The sequence below is a fragment of the Triticum urartu genome, chromosome 6A (genome assembly GCF_056163025.1).
Source record: "Triticum urartu cultivar PI428250 chromosome 6A, HENAU_Tu73, whole genome shotgun sequence".
NCBI lineage: Eukaryota > Viridiplantae > Streptophyta > Magnoliopsida > Poales > Poaceae > Triticum > Triticum urartu.
In genome coordinates this window covers 30,270,253-30,287,499 of record NC_141878.1, presented here as the reverse complement: position 1 = coordinate 30,287,499, position 17,247 = coordinate 30,270,253, and the positions used below count along the sequence as shown (strand labels likewise).

At 46.0% G+C, this 17,247-nt stretch overlaps 1 protein-coding gene, 1 long non-coding RNA gene and 1 pseudogene across 2 annotated transcripts; 2 read left to right on the top strand and 1 right to left on the bottom strand.

Annotated features, from left to right (window-relative positions):
- The first annotated feature begins 94 nt into the window (after positions 1-94).
- LOC125514942 (uncharacterized) lies at positions 95-991 on the top strand. Its single transcript, XR_007286683.2, has 2 exons — positions 95-484; positions 585-991. It is a non-coding gene; the product is annotated as an uncharacterized LOC125514942 (long non-coding RNA).
- Positions 992-1,489: 498 nt separating this feature from the next.
- Positions 1,490-4,941, bottom strand: LOC147963510 (uncharacterized). The gene is made up of 4 exons (XM_087529605.1): positions 3,172-4,941; positions 2,614-3,083; positions 2,133-2,511; positions 1,490-1,639 (listed from the first exon to the last, which is right to left on the bottom strand). The coding sequence occupies exons 1-4, from the start codon at positions 4,939-4,941 to the stop codon at positions 1,490-1,492; spliced, it is 2,769 nt and encodes a 922-aa protein (XP_087385731.1).
- Positions 4,942-7,508: 2,567 nt separating this feature from the next.
- LOC125515985 (SKP1-like protein 1 pseudogene) lies at positions 7,509-8,025 on the top strand (annotated as a pseudogene).
- Positions 8,026-17,247: the final 9,222 nt, after the last annotated feature.

The window sequence follows — 17,247 nt, the reverse complement described above, 5'->3', positions numbered from 1 at the left end:
GGTTTTTTCCTCATGTGAAACCAGTCCGCGCTGCTGAGCTCGACCGGATTGCTGAACCGCACGCACCGTCGCGACCGACGCTCGACGCCTCGACCAGGGCCGCACCGCGTTCACGTCTAGCCTAGCGCACGCACCGGTCGGCCTGCTTCTTACCGCACGCACCGCTCTCGCTCGCGCCTAGGGTTAGGGATTCAATTACGGCGGCGGCGGCGGCGGCGGCGACGGCGGCAGCGGGTGCTGAAGGGAAACGACGGCAGCTGCAGGTGCTGAATGACATCGACGGCAACTGGGGGTGCTCAATGGCGGCGACGGAGACAACGGGTGCCTAAGGGCCGCGACGGTGGCGACGGTGCTGAAGGGCCGCAACGGTGGCGGAGGGTGTTGAAGGGCGGCGACGACAACGGCTTGCGGCTGCCGTGCCTCGAGCGTGTAGTCCCATGCTGGCGCGTTATCCTGCTCCGGCCGTCACTGTCAGCAAGTTCAGGTATTTCTTCCTTCCTCTGAATTGTTTCTCCATGGAACTAGACTCCCTGTACATACATGGTTGGCCTACTGTATGTGTGAATAGTTCTCGCTTGATGCAGGGTGCAGTTAACTCCTCTAGTGATTCTGTGATGGTTGGTTTGATGTATCACATAGAAGCCAGTGCCGTAAAGAATGATGAGCTGCAAGCAGAGCAGGAGGTGCGCACTCTGAAGTTGCTCAGCTTGGTGCATAAGGAAAATGAGCTTGCCATTTTAGTTGCCGTGCTTCTGTTTGCAACTGTTGCTGCTGATGCGACGTACTTCGACAACAAGTGCATGACTGAATGTAGCTACATCCACTTTATGCGCCTTTCGAGTCTGTTGGTGATGGCGGAGCCTGGAGTGTGGTTACATGTAAAGTAGGGAACCAGTGATGTTTGTATTGACCTAGTGATGCTAGTATGTAAAAAAATTGAACAAATATCAATGTGATGAAAGAAATTCAAACTAGTACTGTTGCTTATGTATTCCTCTGTTCGTCAAACCATGTATGTAAGAGCTGCAGGAAGTGAGAGCTTCCTCACTAGTATTTCTGTACATTGTAATGACAGTTTTAATAGCAATGTATAGCAATCCGTTTTGACATAACGATGTGCATAAGTCTGATGTAAGCTACCATATAAAATAATCAGTTTTGAAAGCATGATCTTGTGCATAAATAGGAAGAATATTTTTGTCAGAACCCACGCCTTTTGTCCACATTCATTTTCCTGATCCATTACACAAAGGTAAACATCATCAATTTCAACTCTGCATATGAGTTCACCATGACACATGAGTTCTTGGAACATGATAACATGACACATGAGTTCAACACGACACAGAGATAAAAAGCAAAACATGGCGGGAGTTCAAAAGCAAAACATGAGACATGAGTTTTCAACTATATAAGCTAGAAAATGAGATAATTGCTATTCCTCTCTAGCACCATCATCTCTAGCAGCTGCACTAGCACCAATGGTGAACTAGGAGTGCATTCTGCCACTTGAACTTCTTCCGTAAGCTCTGTTTTGTACATAACCAGGTTGAACTGCAGCCGCCCTTCCACTTCCAGCCGACCCTCTTCCTCTCCCAACTGCAGCAACACTTGATGATGATGCCTGTGATTCTTGGACCTGAAAATTATGAGGTGATGTAAATAACAATAAAATTACTGCTAGCTACATTTATTCCAGAAGTGATTATTTTACCTGGAATTTAGCTGCAGATGCTTTAGGTGCTCCTCTTCCTCTCCCCTTACCAGTTGATGTTTTAGGAGTACCTTTAGATGCTTTGGATGCTCCTCTTCCTCTCCCCCTACTAGATTCTGTTGGAGCAGCAGTGGGAGTAGTCGTACGTGCTGCCGGTGCTGAACTTCTAGGCTTCTTTGCAGCTACTTTTCCTCTCACGCTACTAGTTGTTGTTGCACCCGCTGTTGGAGTACCTCTAGGTTCTGGATTAGGTGCAGGTGGTGGATAGGCATTGCTCCCCTGTGTTCTTGTTGCCAAAGGCTTGCGTTGTAGACAGTAAAAAAGGCGGTTATTTGGTAACATATTGCATCAATTTAGTAACATAATTGCATCTAGTACCGGCGGCGTAATTGCTTCCAAAGGAAGGGAGAGCGCTTACCACATGTTTTCTAACCCTAAGAGCAAGATATGCTCTTAGTGGCTTGTCGCAGCCCTTGACATTGTGACCAAGTTCCTTGCAATTTCCGCACTGCACTGTTCCTTTTCTTGCTCTTGCATAAGCAGGACCACTCTCCTCAGGCCCTTTTATTCTATTTTTCTTTGGCCTTCCTGGTTGAACAGTGTAACCTGGTGGTTCAATGTCTGGACTTGATGTCTTAATCCACTCAGATTCATGTGGAACAGGGTATATCATGTGTTCATATGCTTTCTCGTAAGTTTCCAACTTGAAGAAATCATCAACATAATTCTCAGGCCTTTCCTTAGCCCTAAATATAGCTGCACAAGCATGTTCACAAGGAACACCACACAACTGAAATCTGAAACAACCACAAGTCTTGTTAAGCAGGTTTATTTCATAGGTCTTGTCGGTGTAGTTTACTTGCCAAAGCCCAACACCAAATTGATGAGCTGTGCAATACCTTGCTTTGCTCTTAGCTGATTCTAATTTCTCACTCATGACAGGTGTGATATCCCAGCCCACTGACTCACATCCTTTTCTTTTCAAACAAAATCTAGTCATAACTCTAGTCCTGATGAGCTCCATCATGGTACGAATTGGCTTGTCTCTATAGTCAAGGATGTATTTGTTGAAAACCTCACTGAGGTTGTTCACAACAAGATCAGTCTTGGATCTTATTCTGAATGCATGCCTACTAATGTGCTCCTTGGGTATTGCTCTAACCCACTTCCAAGCTTCTACATCATAAGCCTTCAAGTTGTCCATGGAAATATTGTATTCGCTCAAAGTGCATGCATAAACAACCTTATCAAAGTATTCCTTGTAGATTTCATCTCTGAATCCAGCTCTGGAGAAGTTTGCAAGGACATGTTTTTTGCAAAATCTATGTTCGCAATGTGGAAAATTCTTTGTGACTGCTGAAAGTAATCCCTATGACAAATAAATGGCAGAGTTGTCAGTTACAACACGCAAACTAAATTTAACATATAAATGACAAAGATAAGAAATATGTTATTACCTTCTGCCTATCTGACATGATTGTCCATCCACCATGTTGCTCGCCCTGTCCAATTGCTGACTCCAGTGTTTGCAAAAACCATGTCCAATTGTCAGTGTCCTCTATGTTAACCACTCCAAAAGCTAGAGGAAACATGTTGTTGTTGCCATCTCTTGCAGAAGCAGCTAAAACTTGCGCACCATTAGCTAGCTTGACAAAACAACCATCTAATCCAATAAATGGCCTACAACCGGAGAGAAACCCTTGAATCTGTGCATGAAAGCTCACAAACAGCCCACTGAACATAGGATTAGGATTGATATGTGGCTCGAGATTTGGCTCAGTGGTAACTATAGCGACGCTTCCAGGATTTTTGTTCAACAATGTCTGCAAGTAGTCTCTAATTCTAAGATACTGCTTGTCTTCATCCCCAAGAACCTTCTTTTGGGCATAAGATTTAGCCCTATATGCCATCCTCTTTGTTATTTCAAAATTAAAATCTCTCTTAACAGCTCCCATGAAAGCATCAAGCTTCCAATTGGGATCAACTCTGAACTGAGCCTCATAATGAGAAGCTATCCATCTGGAATTCAGCCTAGCGTCCTCTCTATTAATTCCACATGAGTGTGGCTCGACATCCTCTCTGATCATAAAAGTGGGATCACCAGCTATCCTTGATGCAAAAAGATAAAAGGTGCAATTTGGCTCTGTGCAACGCACCTTCACCTTTTCCATCTTGTTCTTCAGAAAAGCAAAGCTTCTTCCTTGCAATATATGAAATGACTTAAGTGCTGCCCTAAACTCTTTGACATCTTTGAAACACATCCCTTTGACAAGTTGTTCCGGCATCTTGTCAGCATCATTAAGGTAAGTATCATCAAATTGCATTCTCGGGTCTAACAACCTCTTGGGCCTTCTCCTTTTTCTCCCTTGTAATAAAACCATCGAACGTGAATCTTCATTTTCATCAGTATCTTCTCCTAAAGGATCATTTCCACCATCTGAACTCGGAGGATCTGAAAGCTCAAAGTCATCATCAACTAATTTTTTCTTCTGCTCCATTCTCTTTGCCAATGCCATCTTCTTATCTGCCTTTTCCTTTTTCTCTCTTGCTTCCTCTTCCTTTGCAAAAATCATCTCTTTCTCCATTTGTGTTTGAGGAAGAGCAATTGCATCAAGATCAATGCCATCTAAGCCTTCTGTGACATCAAATAAATCTTCAAATTCGTCCTCTGAATATACACCTTTTTCTGCCAATTCCTTCTCCTTCTTCTTAGCATACATGGCTCTCAACTTGTTTGTTTCAGCAACAACATCAAAATCTTCATCACTGGAGTCAGTTCCATAATCTTGCCCATTCAACTCCTTCCAATATTCCGCTGGATCATTGTACTCCACATCTGAAAGTAACTCCACATTTTGACCCTCCTCTTCAGTATTCTCTTCAATGGGCACCACAACTATTGGCTTGTAAGAATCTGCACCATTATTGGAAACTGGAAGTGTAGATGGAGTTTTGGTCCTGAAAACATGCAAATCAATCTCCTTATAAGCTTCAACCTCCTCAAGCATCTTCAGAACACTTGTATCGTCTGTTAACTCAACCATGGAGTTTCCATTGGGCCCTTTCTTCTGATAATAAATGTTGTCCCAATTGTTGAAACCCAACTCCTTTGTCCTCTCCTTTATATCAAAATAACTGATGAAATCCCTGTCAATCATCTCTGGCTCTGGATTGCTGTATCCACGGACATGACAAATGTACCTAACATTCCACATCTCAGTTGCCATCTGATTTGCGCAAGAAAATGAAATCATGAATTAGCGATGCATCAACATACTCTAAGAATGTGTAACATGAAGCTCATTATGTTCAGTATAGACTATATATACATTCAAATTCAGAATTTACAAAAGACTCATTGTCACAGAAGAGAACATAGCAGTTCAGCATGTTCAGCTTAACTACAGCATAGCAACCATAGCATCCAGTCTTACAAGCCACACAACAAGAAGATGCTCATATGCAGAGTTTGCAAGTTCAGCACATAGTCGTATATATACATATGTTTTAATCCGATCCGTCTAGGCATACATAATTTACTGTCGGTTTATGATAATACTGAAGAAAAAAGTTAAGGTCGCTTTATGATAGTACTGAAGAAAAAACATACAGGTTTCAGGATTTTATCCAGAAAACCTTCTCCACAGTGATAATATGCCACAGTGGTCAAGTGCAGCCATCTCATCGCAGATCTTCAAAACAAGAAACAGCTGACCCGAACCCATCTAAGATGCATCACGGACTGCAAGAGAACTAAAAGCCTAACCACCGGGGTGTGAAAAACAGAGAATTCAAGCATGCATGAGAGGGGAGGAGATCACCGTACCAGTTGTAGCTTCCTGCTCCGACGATCACCAACATCAACTACAAGTGTCGCCTGCCGCTCCTTGCCTACGTTCGGCCTGCCCTCTCTGAACGAAGGACGAGCGGACTGGGCTAGACTTGGGCGATCGTGCATGCGATAGGAAGGTGAGCGATGTGTGCCGCGATTGGAGGCAATCGTGGCGCAACAGACTCAAGCGAGATATGTGTGGCGGGATTGGATGGGATCCTGGTGCATCAGACTCAAGCGACCTGTAAATCGGTGAGGACCCGCCTCTGCGTGTGCTTGCCATCGGCCCGGTCCGGTCGGCAGAAGCTGGCGAATCGGTTCAGTCTGTAGAAAAGTCGCCAAGGAAAAAACCGACGACGTGGCACGCCACGTGGACCTGGTAATCGGGGCCCATAGATCAGAACACTCACAAAAATAGAAAAGGGTAATTTGTGGCAACACTTTTGTTAAATGGGGTATGCCGGATGAAATTCTCTTAAATGGGGTAATTAGCGTCAAAAATGTTAAACTTAGGGGTAAAAACTGGAATTCACTCTTTGCTTTAACTAGCCAACATGGCATCGCCCGTATTCTGGGGTGATGTCAGACTTGAGTGCTTTACCGATCATCTGATGTGTTATTTACCCTCGGAAAAGTAGATCTTCTAACTTCAAGTACCAAAGCACAGTTCAAAGTATTGCAGTTGGACTTCTTTACTCTACTGGAGGCAGAGTATAAATACGACTTAAGTTCGAAATTGGATTTACATTTAGATATAAGAGTGAGGGATTTGGGTGGAAAAAAAGGGAGAACTCATGACTGGAATCTGGAAGGGCTATTCTGAGAATTTACTCTCTCGGATAAGATTAACTTCATAACTTCTATCTGAATTGTAACGTCGAGCATAATTCAGATTTCAGATTCAGAAGAAACAGAGAGCGTGGCAGGTGCACGCCATCCGACTGGCCGTCGCTGCGAGCAGCATTGCCACCTGACGCCCTACTCTGTAATGGATCACAATTTCATTTATTACTCCATGGAAAATTCTCTAGTACCGTTTGCTCCAGTGGTTTTGTCTGAATTGTAACGTGGAGCTCCATTCATAATTAGAAGGAAACAGAGAGAGATAGCGTGTTTAACTCTGATGCATCCTGGAGCAACCAGATGTTTGCAGTTTGTGGCAAAGCAGCTGAACCTTGCGAATGTATGTGTCCTTCCTCATGTTCACACAACGTGATCATGTGGGATTTTGGTGGAAAACTCTCTCACAAACCTCCAAGACGATTACCTGAGGAACAAAACACAGAGAGAGTGCAATCACTCATATTGTTCCTTTAATATGATCAGTTTGGCATCCGCAACTGACTGCACTAGTGTAAGTTCCTGTGATATTCGTCCGCAGCAGCTGGTCGTTAGCTAGCCTGCAAGGTCAGTAGAATTGGAGCTTATTAAACTGTTGTGACGGTTGACAGTTCCTCTACAGAAATACAGTAGACAAGAAGTAGGTGCATAAAAACTGCTTCTTCTCTTCAACAAGAGGAAAAGGAAGAAATCAAAGAAGAATAAGGTCCTCCTCGTACGGCTGCCGCGGACTGCCTCGCCTCCTCCACACGCGGGGGGACGGAGCGGGCATCCGCGATGCGCTCCAGACATGAGTATGACGCGCGGCGGCACTTGGCCGTGACCGTGACCACGCAGCTCCGTCCGACGGGCTGACTCCGTGATATACTCCCTAGCCAAGATGGAAACGGAAACTACAAGAGGAGACCGGGCCCAACTCGAGTGATTACTCCCTAGCGAAGATGAATACAACACGAGTACGACCCCGAGTCCACCCTAGGCACCGCCTCACCCAATAAATCCCCCGGTTCCCTTCCCACCCTACCCCAACACGTACGCAAAGAAGCTCCTGTGTCTTCCGCCGCCGCGTCTTTTTGCTACTAACTAGGGTTTCGTTTCGCCTCCCAATACCCCGATCGATCGATGGCGGCCGAGGAAGGCGAGAAGAAGATGATCACACTCAAGAGCTCGGACGGTGAGGAATTTCAGGTCGAGGAGGCGGTCGCCATGGAGTCGCAGACCATCCGCCACATGATCGAGGACGACTGCGCCGACAACGGCATCCCGCTCCCCAACGTCGAGTCCAAGATCCTCTCCAAGGTCATTGAGTACTGCAAGAAGCACGTCCAGGCCAACCCCAAACCGGCCGACGCCAGCTCCTCCACCTCTACTGCAGCCCCCACCCCCCACCCCCGCCGAGGACCTCAAGAGCTTTGACACCGAGTTCGTCAAGGTCGACCAGGCCACCCTGTTCGACCTCATCCTCGCTGCAAACTACCTCAACATCAAGGGATTGCTCGACCTTACTTGCCAGACTGTTGCCGACATGATCAAGGGAAAGACTCCTGAGGAGATCCGCAAGACTTTCAACATCAAGAATGACTTCACACCTGAGGAGGAGGCTGAGATCCGCAGGGAGAACCAGTGAGCTTTTGAGTAGAGATGACAAGCATCTAGCTAGGCACTGTTTCATTGAATTACTGCTTAGTATTAGTCTTTTTTTAGACTTCGTATTATGCAAGAAAAAACCTACCAATTACTTCTGAAACTGAATTGTTATTTGTCAAGTGGATGTTTTGATTGGTAACATCATCCTTGGCTAATTTATGTGTGTGATTTGAGATATTTTTGGCTATCTTGAAATAGCCTGCTTGTTTTCGATTTTATCTTCACTACTATTAAACAATCCAACAAGAATTTCACTAAGCGCACCCCGTACAGACCCATTACCATCACATGATTAGACCTACTAATCTCAATCCAACGGATAGCCTTTATCTCATATGTCTCTTGTGTGCACCTAACAATTAAGGTTGACTGACGATGCTTCACCGCTCCACCGTATCATACAGACTCCACGCGACCAAAATCCCTACAATCACGCACCATGCAGGCCATGCAAAAAAAAACGTAACATATATCCCATAAAAAGGGAACAAATCCCCAGGCTTATCCCCTCGCCGCATGGAAACATCGTCGGCTTTCGGGACGACGACCTTGACGCCTGGCAACGGCATCGCCTTCCTGGTCGGCGCCCTCACCGCCCTGCACCAAGCCATCAAGTGTGCAGCTGTTCCTCCATCACCACTCACCGTGGACATGCCGTCCGTGTTGAAATATGAGATGGGCCTAGAGCCCATATGACAATTTCAGATTTGATCTCTAAGGGCCCATGTAGGTGGCATGACAAGGTGGTGGGAAGTTCAGTCCCACCCCGGAAGTGGAAGGAGAGTTGGAGTGGTTTATAAGGGATTCTCTTCCTCATGCTATTGGAGCTTGAGAAGAGATGAGGCCCTCGCGCACTCCTCCTCATCCGCTCGCCACGCCTCGTCACGACGCGACGCGGGTGGGAGGGCAGGCCTCTGAAACCCCGCCTCTTCGGATCCTGTACGGGAGAGGGGCGATTAGATTTTTGGGTAGCGATTACGCGACTGCTCGCTTCTGTTCATCTACGTCCACATCACCTTCGTCATCACCATGTCGACCGACGCCGACCGTGCCGCCGCTGAGAAGGCCGAGGCCGACAAGAAGGCCGCCGAGGATGCCGCGGCTACTGCTGCCGCCACCGCCGCCGCATGGCCGATTGGAGGGTATACATCGTTTATCCCTCTCATGTTTCTTTCTGTTGTAGCAGTACTAGCGATATACGTAGATGTTTCTACTATATGCGTAGTACATGCTCTGTTAGATCATAACCAGTGTGTTATCAATGCTGTCAATGTCATGCTCATGATTTATTCATGGATTAATTTAATCGGAAAACTGCCTATTTTCTTATCAATCCAAAAACCTAATATGTGTAGGAGTTTTTCGAATTCTGGTTTTGCTGCTACACTGAAACCGTCGCCGTTTACGGGGACGTACTTTAAGCGTTGGCAGACTAAAACCACCTTATGGATCACTGCCATGAACGTGTTCTGGGTCGCCGGTGTGACTCCCACAGGAACGATCGCTCCTGATCAGGAGAAGGCGTTCAAGGAGGCCATTGTCGTGTTCCTCGGGGCAGTTCTGAGCGTGATTAGAGATAAGCTGGTTGACGCATATCTGCATGTGCGGTCTGCCAAGGACTTGTGGGAGGCGCTCGAATCTAAGTTCGGGGCTGCCGATGCAGGGAGCGAGATATATATTATAGAGCAGTTCCATGATTACAAGATGGTTGAAAACCGTCCTGTATTGGAGCAGGCTCATGAGATAATATGCATTGTTAAGGAGCTTGAGCTTCTTAAGTGCGAGTTACCGGGCAAGTTTGTCGCGGGCTGCATAATCGCTAAGCTTCCCAATTCCTGGAGGAACTTTGCCACCACTCAGAAACATCAGAGGCGTGAATTTTCTGTGGAGGATGTCATTGGCCATCTGAGTGTTGAGCAGAATTCAAGGGCAAAGGACTCGCACGGAAAAGGGGTCGAAGGAACTTCTGTGGCCAACATGGTGCATCAGAAGAACTCCAATTCCCACAAGCCCAAGGGAAAGAACGGTGTCCAACAGAGTGCCGACTTTAAGAAGAAGGGTAAGAAGACCTTCAAGAAGAACAAGAAGGATGAGGGCTGCTTTACTTGTGGTTCGATTGAACATTGGGCCAACAAGTGCCCAAACAAGTATAAGAAGCAAGGGCAGGACTCCAAGTCTGTCAATATGATTGTGAGCAACAATGAGGGTGGTGCATCTGGGTACGGTAATTTATTTGCTGTATTTTCAGTTTGGCCGTCCACCGATTGGTGGGTCGACACAGGTGTAGGTGTTCATGTGTGTGCTGACATTTCATTGTTTTCTTCTTACCAGGTCATAGGTCACGGGTCCGTACTGATGGGGAATGGCGCGAGTGCTTCTGTTCTTGGTGTTGGCACGGTCGATCTGAAGTTTACTTCGGGAAGGATCGTGCAGCTGAAGAACGTACAACATGTCCCCGCCATCAAGAAGAACCTCATCAGTGGCTCCCTTCTATGTAGAGAAGGGTTTAAGTTGGTATTCGAGTCTAATAAATTAGTTGTTACGAAATATGGACTATTTGTTGGAAAGGGTTATGAATGCGGAGGCATGTTCCGCCTTTCTCTTGCAGATCTATGTAATAAAGTCGTGAACAATATTCATTTGAGTGTTAATGAATCTGAAGTATGGCATTCACGTCTTTGTCACATTAGTTTCGGTGTTATGACGCGGCTAGCAAAATCGAATTTAATCCCGAGTTTCACTTTAGCCAAAGGTTCTAAGTGCCATTCGTGTGTGCAATCTAAGCAACCTCGCAAGCCTCACAAGGTAGCAGAGGAGAGACACTTGGCGCCACTGGAACTCATACATTCTGATCTTTGTGAGATGAATGGTGTGTTGACTAAAGGTGGAAAGAAATATTTCATGACTTTGATAGATGATTCCACTAGATATTGCTATGTGTATCTGTTAAATACTAAAGATGAGGCTCTACACTACTTCAAAATCTATAAGGCAGAAGTTGAGAATCAATTTGAAAAGAAAATTAAACGAGTCCGGTCAGATCGTGGTGGAGAGTACTTCTCGAAAGAGTTTGATGCCTTTTGTGCGGAACACGGCATTATTCACGAGAGGACGCCTCCCTACTCACCCCAGTCAAACGGGGTTGCCGAGCGGAAAAACCGTACTCTAACTGATTTGGTTAACGCCATGTTAGATACGTCGGGTTTATCCAAGGCATGGTGGGGGGAGGCTATAATGACATCCTGTCATGTCCTGAATAAAGTTCCGACAAAGGATAACGAGATCACTCCTTACGGGAAGTGGACCAAGAGAAGGACAACACTCTCATACTTACGTACCTGGGGCTGCTTGGCGAAAGTTAATGTGCCGATCCCCAAAAAGCGTAAGCTTGGACCAAACACTGTGGACTGCATTAATTTGGGCTACGCTATGAATAGTGTTGGCTATAGATTTCTAGTAGTGAAATCTAAGGTACCTGACATGAAAGTCGGTACAATTATGGAGTCTAAAGATGCTACATTCTTTGAGGACTTTTTTCCCATGAGAGATGTACAAAGCACTTCTAGACAGGAATCTGAGGAGACTCCTGAACCTGCCATTCCGATGGAATATTATAATCAAACACATGATGGAAATCCTGAGGAGGATAATGAGGAATCCCTTGGTAGGGGCAAGAGACAAAGGACTGTAAAGACCTTTGGTGATGATTTCTTCATATACCTCGTGGAGGATAATCCCACTTCTATTTCAGAAGCGTATGCATCTCCAGAAGCTGACTACTGGAAGGATGCGGTCCGTAGCGAGATGGATTCCATCATGGCTAACGGGACTTGGGAGCTTACTGAACGTCCTTATGGTTGCAAACCATTGGGATGCAAGTGGGTGTTCAAGAAGAAGCTTAGGCCCGATGGTACGATAGAAAAGTACAAGGCTAGACTTCTAGCCAAGGGCTATGCCCAGAAAGAAGAAGAAGATTTCTTCGACACTTATTCACCTGTGGCCAGACTGACCACCATTCGAGTATTACTCTCGTTGGAGGCCTCGCATGGTCTTCTCATTCATCAGATGGATGTTAAGACGGCTTTCCTGAACGGAGAGCTAAAGGAGGAAATCTATATGCAACAGCCTGATGGCTTTGTGATGGATGGTCAGGAAGGAAAGGTGTGTAAGTTGGTGAAATCTTTGTATGGCCTGAGACAAGAGCCTATGCAATGGCATGACAAGTTTAATGAAACGTTGACATCTGTTGGCTTTGTTGTTAATGAGGCTGACAAATGTGTATACTATCGCTATGGTGGGGGCGAAGGAGTTATACTGTGTTTGTATGTTGATGACATACTGATATTTGGGACTAATCTCAAGTTGATCGAGGAGGTTAAGTCTTTCCTATCTCAGAACTTTGAGATGAAGGACCTTGGAGTGGCTGATGTTATCTTGAACATCAAGCTATTGAGAGATGATGAGGGTGGGATTACACTTTTGCAATCCCATTATGTTGAGAAGGTGTTGAGTCATTTTGGATATTCGGACTGCAAACCATCTCAAACACCATATGATTCTAGTGTGCTGATTCGAAAGTCTAAAGGCACAACTATAGATCAATCGAGATACTCTCAGATTGTTGGTTCACTACAGTATCTAGCGAGCGCAACGAGGCCTGACATCGCATTTTCTATTAGCAAACTGAGCCAATTTGTTTCCAAACCGGGTGATGTACATTGGCGTGCTCTTGAGAGAGTTATGCGCTATCTGAAAGGTACTATGAACTATGGACTTCACTATACCGGATACCCGTCGGTACTTGAAGGGTATAGTGATGCAAATTGGATCTCTGATGCTGATGAGATGAAGGCCACAACTGGGTATATATTTACTCTTGGAGGTGGTGCTGTTTCCTGGAAGTCTTGCAAGCAAATGATCTTAACAAGATCGACAATGGAAGCAGAATTAACAACATTAGACACATCGGGTGGCGAAGCAGAATGGCTTCGAGATCTGTTGATGGACTTGCCAGTGGTTGAGAAGCCGGTTCCGGCCATCCTTATGAACTGTGACAATCAAACAGTTATTGTCAAGGTGAAGAGTTCAAAGGACAACATGAAGTCCAACAAACACATAAGAATGAGATTGAAAGCTGTCAGAAAATTGAGGAACTCCGGAGTGATAGCGTTGGATTATATTCAAACGGCTAAGAATCTGGCAGATCCCTTTACTAAAGGGCTATCACGTGTTGTGATAGATAACACATCAAGGGAGATGGGTATGAGACCCACATGAGTTGCCATGGTAGTAACCCAACCTATGTGATCGGAGATCCCGTGAAGTAGGACCTCGGAAAACAAGCCAGTGGTGAACTGAGGAGAGTAACTTTACTAACCCACTCCGTTGGAGATGCAATACTCTCGGAAACTGTATGGAAGGATGACTACTGTCTTAATGTGTTCCAAGGCTTATATGCATAAGCAAGATGCTATCCTACATAGCGATCTTTGGAGGAACACACCTATATGAGCCCGACTGCTGGTCACAGTCTATGAGATTAGGGTGATCTCTAGCAAGCTCATGAACAGGCCAGGAGTGTGACTAATATGCTCCACCCGAGGGGTCGGCCTTCGGCAGCCTCGTATCAGTGAGACTTGTGGTGAAACTTCTTGACGCCAAACTGACAATTCAAGGTATAGTCCATTGTTCAGTTGTGAAGGAGTGTAACTACTTGGTCTAGGTGGAGCTCAACCTTAATCGGTCTCCACTGAGATGCTGGTATATCAAAGCAGCGTTTGGAACAAAGGACAAACTGGGCCCCTGAGATCTGGTGGGGGATTGTTGAAATATGAGATGGGCCTAGAGCCCATATGACAATTTTAGATTTGATCTCTAAGGGCCCATGTAGGTGGCATGACAAGGTGGTGGGAAGTTTAGTCTCACCCCGGAAGTGGAAGGAGAGTTGGAGTGGTTTATAAGGGATTCTCTTCCTCATGCTATTGGAGCTTGAGAAGAGATGAGGCCCTCGCGCACTCCTCCTCCACTCGCCACGCCTCGTCACGACGCGCCGCGGGTTGCGGGATTGAGCCGAGCCGAGCTCACTCCTATGTGCTTCTTTTTGCCGGTCAGGAACGGAGAGTCTTTGACAGGTGGGGCCACGATCTGAGACGTCGGATCGTGGGCTACCGACTTGGACGTGGGTTTAGCCCACGTCTCTCCACGCGCAGCCGCACATATATATGTGGGGCGCTGCCAACCCTAGCCGCCACGAAACAGAACGCATCTCCGCCTCCACGCCCGCGTCGTTCCTCTGCTGCTGCTGCCGCCGGCGACTCCGTCCCGTTCACCGCGTACACGGTTGACGGGAGAGCAGGCCTCCGAAATCCCGCCTCTCCGGATCCTGTACGGGAGAGGGGCGATTATGTTTTTGGGTAGCGACTACGCGACTGCTCGCTTCTGTTTATCTACGTCCACATCACCTTCGTCATCACCATGTCGACCGATGCCGACCGTGCCGCCGTTGAGAAGGCCGAGGCCGACAAGAAGGCCGCCGAGGATGCCGCGGCTACTGCTGCCGCCACCGCCGCCACATGGCCGATTGGAGGGTATACATCGTTTATCCCTCTCATGTTTCTTTCTGTTGTAGCAGTACTAGCGATATGCGTAGATGTTTCTACTATATGCGTAGTACATGCTCTGTTAAATCGTAACCAGTGTGTTATCAATGCTGTCAATGTCATGCTCATGATTTATTCATGGATTAATTTAATCGAAAAACTGCCTATTTTCTTATCAGTCGGCTCCCTGCACCTCCTTCGACATCCTCTAAAACATCAGGCAAGATTTTAATACGTAGTAGTAGATATCTCTTCTTCTTGTTCTCCTAATTAGCACGGACAATAATGGTTACATGGTGCGCTTCATGCCTCTATCTAAATCAATGTTCAAATAGACTATGTTGTGAATAGAATGATCATATGCTGGATTTTTAAGTGCACAAATTTCAGTTTATACCTACCCATGAAAAAAGCACCCCCAGCTAAAAATACCCCCCTAGATTTGTTCATGTGCATTTATTTCATATCTCACTTGGAACTTTAGACATATCAATTGATCTTGGCCAAAGAGAAACTTTGAGAGAACAGTGGACACATATTCTTTTCCAGTTCTATGAAATAGCAGTCCGTCTAATATATCAGCAATTAGGAACTTTTGCTGATTGATCTCAGGGTGAGATTCAGTACTGTAACTGTTATACTTGGGTAACTATACCATAAATAGCTTCTTTTCGATCCAGGCATGCAGTTTCGATCTAGAAAAATATTTCCAGTCTATATACTAATAACATATAGGCAGCAATTGTCTAACATATAATAAAGCACATCCTATGCTGAACATGAACAATAATATACCATGATGGTTTTAATGATATACAACCTATGCTGAGAATGAACAAGACAGAAAATAATAAAGGATTATCTCCAAAGTAATTACGGACTGTTTCCAATGTTTTTGAATTTCAAGTAATAAAGGATATAAGGTTACAATTCATCACCTAAAAAAACAATCATAGTAATGTCTTCTCCAACTGACCACACCCTTTAGCAATTGATGAAAGTGGATATATCATCGAGAGCCTTGCAAGCAGATTTATCTACAACAGGAAACACATAATGAGGACATATCAGATATTCCCAATCACCATCTGAAATGTTTAATGTTTACTGCCACTTCAAACGTCAGCTTATCTACCAAATTTCTGTACATCTGATTGATAAGTTTTAAGTACAGGAACGACATATCCAGCTATAATTACAGTAAGGAGCGGCACTAACTAAACCTCTTGACACGCTAATTCAAAATTCAAGTATATTTATGCATGCCCCAACGATCTGATTGTATTAATGGCCATACGTGATTAATCGCATTCTACTTAAGGAACAACTTCCACTAACTGTATCATGCAAACTAACTGCAAGTTGGCAAGCAGGGACCTCCAATCTTGGACCTTCCCGGCCCCATTGGCCGCCAAGCCCGGCTCCTAGAGTGGACGTCAGGTACCAACGCATGAGACACAACTCGATGCCCTCACTGCCGGGTGGCGGCGGCGGCGAAGGCAGCGCCGTGCAGAACACGCCATGGCCCCCGAGCAGATATTGATCTTAGTCTCGCCTTCTCATCCTGAGGAAATATGCCATTTGTATTTCCATGACCTTATTATTAGAACACACGGGGAACTTTCCTAGCTCCAGTCCAGACATGATTTGTTGAACATGAACAAAATAAGAGTCACCCATCTAAGATTTAAATCAACTGCTATTGATATCTCAGTATGAGAAAAGAAAATCCTCTCAGGGATTGGAATTAGCGGAGTAGGATTCTCACAGAATTAGTGGGTAATTCCTGGCAGAAGGGTATGGTTCTTAGGCAAATAAAATATAGAACAAAACGCGCCATAATTTTCCATGATCTGTGCTCCACGAACAGGGTTCCATGTCAAACTCAACTGATAGATTCTACCAGTGAAACATCAGTGACAGAAAAAGGATTACCTATGAATTTTAACATTCAAGCAGTGTCTATTCCTATCCCATTACATATCATATATCAATCAAATTTGCAACGAGATGTGCTATTCGCTTCAGCTTTCCCTGAACAATGACTGTCCCGGCGCATGTCCCCTAGAAATTAGTTTACTGCCTAATGCTCACCCGAACTCCTTTTGCTTGGGGGCCACCGTGAAGACGACGTTGGCGGTCGTCTTCCAATCAGCACCGCTGGACAAGTCGAACTCCTGCACTTTCTGGTACGCCTCCATCCGCACCTTTGTCGTCTATGGAGGCGATGCGGGACCTCCCTCGCATCAGGAGAGAAGCGGCCGGCTTCGCCAGCGAGCATGCCGAGCTCTAGCGCCTCCTCGAGCACTTCGGCGACCAGATTCGAAGAGAGAGCAGGGTAGAGCAGGGGCGTACGAGCCCCGTGCCTCCGCGTCCGCCTCTGACGGCACCTACCGTTGGATTGCTCGCGCGAGCATGCCGAGCTCGAGGGCCTCCTCGTCTACTTCCGCAATTCAACATGAAGAGGAGAAAGAGCAGGGGCTGCGGACCTCGCGCCGGCAGTGGGGACGAAGGGGAGTGGCGGGGAGAGTCGGCGATGGAGAGAGGGAGCTGACGACCATGGCAGGATGCGGAATGGGGGAGAATTGTGAGGGTGTAGTATTGTTAGGGAGCTG